General features: G+C 39.3%; 1 protein-coding gene across 8 annotated transcripts in view; it reads left to right on the plus strand.

Annotated features, from left to right (window-relative positions):
* The window catches only part of LOC132822044 (teneurin-3), an 822,914-nt gene extending 814,340 nt beyond the window's left edge, over positions 1-8,574 (plus strand). For all 8 annotated transcript variants that reach the window (XM_060835055.1, XM_060835070.1, XM_060835085.1 and 5 more), the window contains 2 exons: positions 3,299-3,429; positions 6,922-8,574. In XM_060835055.1, the coding sequence (XP_060691038.1) occupies positions 3,299-3,429; positions 6,922-7,677 (887 nt within the window). In that variant the 3' untranslated portion in view covers positions 7,678-8,574. The remainder of the gene's footprint in view (positions 1-3,298; positions 3,430-6,921) is intronic.
* Positions 8,575-9,353: the final 779 nt, after the last annotated feature.

Raw genomic sequence — 9,353 nt, forward strand, 5'->3', positions numbered from 1 at the left:
GAGCTACTAGGAAATAGTGACCATAATATTTAGAATTTTGCATTAATTTTGAATGTGATATAATTAATTCTAAAATGAAAGTCTCAAACCAAAAGAAAGATAATTATGGCAATCTGACAGGTAAGTTGGCTACAATGAATTGGAAAAATGCACTAAAAGATTTGACAGTAGACAGACAATGGTTATTATTTATTGAAATACTTTACACCAGAATAGATACCTCTCAGGTATAAACACCCAAAGGGAAAAGGAAATCAACTGTGGTCAAGGAAGGAACTTAAAAGATTGCATTAGATCAAAGGAATATAAGGATGTCAAGAAAAGTGTGAAGCTTGAGGATTGAGAACAGTATAGTATCCAGCAAATGAGGACCACAAAACTGATTAAGGAAGGTCAAAGAGAATATGAGTGCAAATCAGGTGGAATATAAAGTTTGATTGCTAAACCTTCTTGAAATTTGTGAAAAGTAAATGATTAGTTAAGATAAATGTGGACTCATTACAGGATAACTGAGAGTGGAGATTAAGAAAATAGCATAGAAACTTAACAGTTACATCATCCCTGTCTTCACAGAAGAGTGTAAAGAAAATGTCTCAGAAATCCCAAGGTGTTCTACATTTATGTGAGAAACAAAAGGATGGCCAGAGCGAGGGTAGGGCCAATTAGAGATAAGGGAAGGTCCTGAATGGATACTTTGCTTCAGTATTCACTACTGAGAGGGACACTCTCATTTTGTGAGGACAGCATGCAACAGGCTGATATGCTTGAACAGGCTGATGTTAAGAAGGAGGATGCGCTGGAAATTTTTGAAAAACATGGGGATAGATAAGTCTCCTGGGTCAGACAGGATATAGGAGGAGAAAGTGAGGTCTGCAGATGCTGGAGATCAGAGCTGAAAATGTGTTGCTGGAAAAGCGCAGCAGGTCAGGCAGCATCCAAGGAACAGGAAACTTGACGTTTCGGGCATAAGCCCTTCTTCAGGAATATTCCTGAAGAAGGGCTTATGCCCAAAACATCGAGTTTCCTGTTCCTTGGATGCTGCCTGACCTGCTGCGCTTTTCCAGCAACACATTTTCAGCCCAGACAGGATATACCCAAGGTTACTATGGAGAGTGTGGGAAGAGATTGCTGCGCCTTTGGCGATGATGTTGGCGTCCTCACTTTCCACTGGAGTTGTACCAGATGATTGGAGGGTGGCAAATGTTCAAGAAAGGGAATAGGAATAACCCTTAGAATTACAGACCAGTCAGTCTTATGTCGGTGGTGGGCAAATTATTAGAGAGGATTCTGAGAGACAGGATTTATGATTATTTGGAAAAGCATTATTTAATTGGAGATTGTCAGCTTTGCTTTGTGAGGGGCAGGTCATGCCTCAGAAGCCTTATTAAATTCTTTGAGGATGTGACAAAACACACTGAAGGTCGAGCAGTAGATGTGGTGTACATGGCTTTTAGCAAGGTATTTGATAAGGTTCCTTATGGTAAGCTCATTCAGAAAGTAAGGAGAAAAGTAAGGATACATGGAAATTTGGCTGTCTGGATTACGAATTGGCCGGCCCAAAGAAGACAGAGGTTGGTATTAGATGGAAATTATTTAGCCTGGAACTCGGTGACCAGTTGTGTTCCGCAGGGATCTGTTCTGGGACTTCTGCTCTTTGTGATTTTTATAACTGACTTTGATGAGGAAGCGGAAAGGTGGGTTAGTAAGTTTGCTGATGACATGAAGTTTGGTGGAGTGGTGAATGGTGTTGAGGACTGTTGCAACGGGACATTTACAGGATGCAGAGCTAGGCTGAGAAGTGGCAGATGGAGTTCAACCTGGAAAAGTATTAGGTGATTCATTTTGGAAGGTCAAATTTGAATGCAGATTACAAGGTTAAAGGCAGGTATTTTGGTGTGGAGGAACAGAGGGATCTTGGGGTCCACGTCTATAGATCCCTCAAAGTTGCCACCCAAGTTGATGGGGTTGTTAAGAAGGCATATGGTGTGTTGGCTTTCTTTAGCAGCGGGATTGAGTTTAAGAGCTGTGAGGTAATGCTGCAGCTCTTTAAAGCCTTGGTTAGATCACACTTGGAATATTGTGTTCAGTTCTGGTCTTCTCATTATAGGAAGGATGTAGAAGCTTTAGAGAGAGTGCAGAGGAGATTTACCAGGATGCTGCCTGGACAGGAAGACATGTTTTGTGAAGAAAGGTTGAGGGGGATAAGGCTTTTGTCATTGGAGCAAAGAAGGATGAAAGGTGACTTGATAGAGGTGTACAAGATGATGAGATGAGAGGCATAGATAGGTGGATAGCCAGTGATGTTTTCCCAGGGCAAAATGGCTATCATGAGGGGGCATAATTTTAAAGTAATTGGAGGAAGATTTAGGAGAGATGTCAGAGGTTGTTTCTTTCCACTGAGAGTGGTAGGTGTGGGGAATGACACCTTAATCAGTTGACAAGAAAACTTGCTGAACATATTAGAATGCAGTTTAATCTATTCATAAAGAATATTTTACTAAGAGCTGTGCATCCAGGCAGGTTAATTTTCAATAGTTTATTGACGGTATTAAAGCATTTATCGATGTTTCACTTATAATGGTGGATTTGTTTAAACCATGGATCACTAAAAGATCCAAACAAAATAATATAAATATCGACTACAGTTGGCTTCACTGCAGAAGTGTATTAAACATATCATTGTATCATTGCAATTGGCTGAATTGTTCTCATGTAGAAGAGAGTAATTGGTTTGATTTCCTTCTCTAGTCTCTATGTATATATATCCAGTGAGACCAGGTGTGATTTCAGGAATTTGGGAATATAGGTAAGCAGCTCCCAGTTCCCCCCACTTGACAACAGTAGCGAGAGAGTGAGTGCCTTCAAGATAGGAAAGATGAGCAGAAACGGAAGAGGAAAAGAAATACTAGCTGAAAGGATTGCATTTTGGTGTTCAATCAGATACAAAGAACCATCCTGACATCTCCCCTGGTAAATATTTTCTAATGTCCCAACACCCCCCCCCACCCCTGACTGTACAGTATACTATCCTCACCACCACTGCTACATACCCCCACCCCCACTGTAGTGCCCTCTGTCCACTGCCACACATAGCAGCATGACAGAAAAGATGATTGTGAAGAAGTATTCTTTTTGGAACTTTCACATAATACAAGAGTTTATTACTTCAAAACTGCTAATGTGTCAAGTGTGTATCACAATATAACATACATCCTGTTTGTACTTGAGCTCCATCTGTTCTGAAAATGTCTGATATCTTTGTTGTATTCTCCTTGTCAATATTATGTTGTCCACGCAGATATCAACAGTTGGCTACTGATGTTTGGGTTCCAACTCCACAATGTTATTCCTGGTTTTCCTGTACCTAAGCAGGGCCTGGAAGAACCTTCATATGAACTTATAAAGAGTCAAGAATGGGACGATGAACCGGTAAGATTCATCAACATTTTCAGCCAGTGACAAAATATTGAAGAGCAAACAAACCTTTGCCATCTGAGGGCAGAGTTAATGTCATGGTGTTGATAGGACAATAACTCAGCTGCTTAAGCAGATATATAGTCATCAGCACCTCCCCTATAAGATTTTGGGGTTCACTTTAAATTTAATTGTAAGACTTATATCAATTACAATTAGAAAATGAGTTAGCATGAGCAAATGTGCATTTACTAGTTCTGATTAGTTACAAGAGCCATTTCATATATAAACATGTTTTCACAATGTTTACAGAACTTATTAAGTTTATCAGAACAAATGCAGAAGAAATAATTCATAATAAGGGTTGTTGTTTTCATTCATTTACTTCAGGATGCCAGTTCATCCCATTGGTTGACTAGGTACTTGTCTCTTATCTTATCCTATCTGATATAAGTTCCATCCTGTTTTCATTCTTCCTTCCTTGCCTATCAAACCACGAAGAATCACCACTTCTTAATCGTAGTCACTCCTTGAAGATGGTTTTTAATCAATCTGTTCAAAGATGTTATTGCACATCCTTGGAGCAGGTTGAGTTTGAACACAGGTCACCTGGCTAGAGATAGAGGCATTACCACTGATTCCACAAAAGCACTCAAGAGGCACCTTAGCATTCTCATACATGAACAACCCATGGTCACTCTTGTATTGGCTAGATAATGTCTGCCCAACTCCTGACTGGTTTCTTTAAAAATAATTGTCATCTTAATGAATCAATTCCTGCTCTCTCTTGTTCATTCTTTGATGTGCCAATCACTTTGTAATCACCTTTTTTTCCTCTTAGCTTACCAATTCCCCAGATCTTTTAACAAGCCAAGGTGGCATCAGTGAGCAATTTATGTGTCTTGTTAGAGTCTACCTCCCAGTAATTAACAATCATTCCAACTGTCATGATTTCTTCGAAAATCGATCAATAGCCTTTAACTAAAAGGACCCTATGTGACTCCATAATAACAGTTGTTATCTAAAAACTATAGTTTCCAAAGGCCATATGGACTTCTTTTTTTTCTCCAACACCTTGAAGTTACAAAACTAAACCATTTTAAAGCATAGCTATGTATCTGGTTGAAAAGCCTTTTAGTCAAAGCATTCACACATATATAAGTGTAAGTTTATACTATAAACCCTTGACTTTCTTCCTTACAGAAATTGTTGACAGCTAACTGCACTCAAACTGCATTTTAATTCCTCGCTTGCTTAACCATTAATAATTGAAAAATAACACAAACCTATTGTGAAATGGTGCTAGTTATTGACTATCAAGAAGAAACAACTTCAAGTACTGGTATAAAGGTATTTTGTGGAAAAACAAAGGCTTAATTAAATATGACAAACCTGTTTTTTTTTGCCTATGAGGTTAGACGCTGTGTCTTTATCATTTCTCCCTCCCATAATGAGAGAAAGTTTGAACAATGAAACCTGCCTCACTATTGACCTAGATTTACCTGCTGTTATCCCAGTTTCACAGTTGGCTAGGTACACATGGTGGAGTTCAATCCCATCCTGTTAGTTCAGATTCACACACACACACACACACACACACACACACACACACACACACACACACACACACACACTGTGCTAGTCTAAGCCAGTGGAATCTTTGCAGTAGTCATTGAGGAATTGTTTCCTTAACATTGCAGATTATTGTCCTTGATGGTCAGAGGTAAATTGCTGATACTTCATGTTGTGAAAGATTTATCTCATGAGCAAAACTAAATTAGTTGCAGGCACGTTGTTTAATAGTTTGAAACTACCATAATTTGTCTTTCATTTAATTAAATAATACAGCACTGCAACTGACAAAACAGATGTTAAATTGTTTTAATTGATCTTTTATAAAGCATGCCGCCTATTTAGAAGGAATTTTATCGGCCGCTATTTTCCACTGGTTGATTGATTTATTGTTCGTAATATTGTTTGCAGATGGAAACTAGGGCTTCTTGTCGTGTCTCTGCCTTTTATCATTCCTCTCAAAATGAAATGTTTGATGGAAGTAAAGAATTCCACAGACTTACTGAGAGAAGAAATTCCTCCTCACCTCTGTCCTAACTGGGTGACCCTTTGCTCTGAGTTTATGCCCTCTGGTCTTAGACTCTCCCAGTATGGGGGGGAATAACATCTCTGTATGCACCCTGGAAAGCCTGCTAAGAATCTGATATTCTCTGAAACACAAATGTGTACAGGCCCAGCCTGCTCAATCTCTGCTCATAAGAAAATCCACTCCAGACCCAGGATCAACCTGGTGAAGTTTCTCTGGAGTGCCTCTGATGTTAAGGACCTAAAGCTGTCCACAGTATTCCAGCTGTGATCCAATTAGTGCCTTGTGTAGTTTTCTTTTATTTGTTCCATTGCCTTTGAAATGAAGCCCAACATTATTTGCTGAACTTGGATGCTACCTTTTATGATTCTTGCCCAATGATCCCCTAAATCCCTCTGTACTGTTTCTCCTTTAAATAATATTCAGTTGACCTATTCTGTCTAACAAAGTGCATAACCTCACGTTTCCCCTCATTAAATTCGATCTGCCAAGTTTTTGTTCACTCATTTAATGTGTCCCCGTGCAGACTATCCAAGTCATCTCCTCCACTTGCCCTCACAATTACTTTTTTGTCAACTGCAAACTGGGCAATAGTACAGTAACTTCCCTTAGTTAAGTCATTAATATATATTGTAAAGAATTGTCACACTGATCTCCGTGGCACTCCCTTCATTATGCATGACTATTACTGAAAATGTTCCACTTATCTGTCTTCTAATAATTGGACAATCCTCAGTCCATTCAAATATTCTACCCTCGGTACCATGGACTCTTACTTTGTTAAGTAAGACTTTACGTGCAGTGCCTGACCAATTGCCTTTTAGAAATTGTATACATTACATCTGCTGCAACCAATCCTCTTAATTTAAATCTTCAGTCCCAGACTTTGTTAAATCTGCACCACAACCCCTATAAGACCATTGCATCCTTCCTCGGGTGAAATTTTTAGAACTGAACTCATTACTGTAGAGTAGGGCTTCAGACAACTGTCGCACAATTTTGTATTTGAATAACGGCCATCCACTCATTAGCCTTTTACGTTATCTACTGTACCTGTCCTTCAGTTCTTTGTAATGTTGATACATGGTGCCCTCATCTTTCTTCTGCTCTGCATTGCTGGCTTCTCACTGTTCAGAAAATATTCTGATCTATCCTTCTTAAGTCCAAATGGGATGACCTCAGATCTCCCCATTGATTTACATTTACACATGGTATTGATGTTACTTTAGAGCTGTATTTGTGTTTGGAGATACATCTTTGCATTATGCTTTCCTCATACATTAAATAGGAAAAACAATGTTTTACAAAAAAAAGGGTAGTTTATCTATTGTGTTTTGTTTCAGTGTGCAAAAGAATTTTATCTGCACTCAAAAGTAATACTTGAAATTTTTTTTTGTACTTGTTTCTAGTTTTTTTCTGGAGTACAACAAACCATAGCGAGACAAGCAAAGGCTTTCATGGGCCTGGGGAAAATGCCAGAAATTCAGACAGGCAAACATCAAGCCAGTGGACAGAAGCCATGGCTCTGGTTTGGAACGGTCAAGTCTCTGGTTGGCAAGGGGGTCATGCTTGCATTGAATCAAGGAAAAGTGACAACCAATGTGCTCAACATTGCAAACGAAGACTGCATTAAAGTTGCGGCCGTGCTAAATGGAGCATACTACTTGGACAACTTGCATTATACAATCGAGGGCAAGGACACTCACTACTTCATCAAAACTGCTTCACCTGAAAGTGACCTTGGCACTCTGCGGCTGACAAGCGGACGCAAGGCATTAGAGAATGGCATCAACATCACTGTTTCCCAGTCCACGGCTGTGGTGAGTGGCAGGACTCGAAGGTTTGCCGATGTCGAAATACAGTACAGCGCTTTGTCCCTCCACGTTCGCTACGGGACGACCCTGGATGAGGAGAAGGTTCGGATACTGGAACAGGCCAGGCAGAGAGCTCTGGTGAGTGCTTGGACCAGAGAACAGCAGAGAGTGAGAGATGGTGAGGAAGGAATCAGATTATGGACAGAAGGAGAGAAGCGACAGCTGCTGAGCGCTGCCAAGGTGCAAGGATATGATGGGTACTATGTACTCTCTGTGGAGCAATATCCAGAGCTAGCAGACAGTGCAAACAATATTCAGTTCTTAAGACAGAACGAAATAGGAAAGAGGTAACACACAGGCTAGTTGGTGGCTGCCAAAGAGATAAACTTAACACTGTCTTCTTTTTCTGGGAGAACAGAATATTAGTTTTGCTGCCCTTTGTTAACACATGGTTAACTGAGGAAACTGAAATGTAACTGAACCTTGAGATAGACTTCTGTCCAGATCTATTTGTAGCACATGTTCTTTCCTAGAGCTGTTGAACTTGTTGGAACTCTTTTCTTTTCCTACTCGGCTGGAGCCTACAAAGATGGAACAACATGGTTCCTACAAACAGAAACTTCAAAACACCCTTGATAAACAGGATTGTCAACTGCTTCAAAAATTAATTGTTTACAGTTGATTGACACTACATTCAGACACAAAGTTGGACTAACATGTAAAAAGGAAAGCTTAACTGTTTTGTACTTGGCCAAATCTGTTGACTGTTTTCTGTTGTTTAAGAAACACTGTAATAAGCATTAGAATCAGTGTCCGGATACAGAAACTGTGTATTATGACATGAGTAATCTTTGCTTACCAGAAATAGTCTTACTCTTTCTTCACAGTAAATGCTGTAAACACATTGGACCTGTGGCACAGAACAAACTCAACAGTTTCATCACTGTATTGTGGAGTGGAGGGCCTCCTCCTGTTTTCAACTGTGCTGCTTTATACAATGACAATTTGTGCAAAGTAGTATTGACTCTGACAACAAGAGACAGTTGCTCTTCTTACTTTTTGCAATGCCATGGGATTTGCCTTGGGAAGTTACACAAACGTACAAGATCACCCTCACAGCAAAGCAAAGGAATTTTTTTTTTCTTTTTTGTAAAGTGTGTGAGACCAGTACCTTATGGAGTTTTTATATGAATTCCAATTTACTGTTCATCAGATACTAGTCTCAAAAGATGTTAATTTATGTAAAGTGTTTCAAAGAAGTTTATACTTGAAAATAAAATCTTTAAAATACAGTGGCTGTCTTGCAAGCTGATTTTTAATTAGATGGAAGGGGGGAAATGAGATTTTCCAAGGTCATCTTTTGCACTACTCTTGAAAGTTCATTACTCACTTGTAAAGCTGCCTTGAGGAGTATTTTCATCCATTCTTGAAGTTAAGTTGACTTGAGGTTTGAACGATAAAAAGGAATTTGATTTAATGCAGAACTTGTGACGCATGAGAGACTGGAGCAAAACAATTGCAGCAAATTGTTCTCAACATATGCAAGGAAACTGCAAATCTATCTATATAAACAAAAACATTGACCACAATGATTCAGCTATTATTTCATGCCAACTTACCTGGATAAGTGTGCTTCACTGTTGATAGTGGTGCACTTTTTAGTGGTGAAAGCTCCTGTTTGTCCCCTCATGTTTGTATAAAATCTTCTATGGCCAATCTTTATGAAAAAAGAGCAAGAATCCCTCCCTCTGTCTGTTTGGCAAATATTTGGGGCATATGGTTTCAGGGAAATGTGAGGAAAACCGTTTTCTTTCTGAGGATGGTGGGAATCTGAAACTCACTAGTTTTCAGGCTGGTAGAGGCAGACACCTTTGTAACATGTCAGAATTACATCAAAGTTGGTTTTATCTGGCATATTATGAATAGGCACTCTCAATAAATTGACAAAAATTATATGCCTGTGAAATAACTGTACAGAACCCGGTATTCCATCATTAAGTTACCCTTTATTTAAACATGCACGGTAC

Source organism: Hemiscyllium ocellatum, chromosome 2 (assembly GCF_020745735.1).
Source record: "Hemiscyllium ocellatum isolate sHemOce1 chromosome 2, sHemOce1.pat.X.cur, whole genome shotgun sequence".
NCBI classification, from domain to species: Eukaryota; Metazoa; Chordata; class Chondrichthyes; order Orectolobiformes; family Hemiscylliidae; genus Hemiscyllium; species Hemiscyllium ocellatum.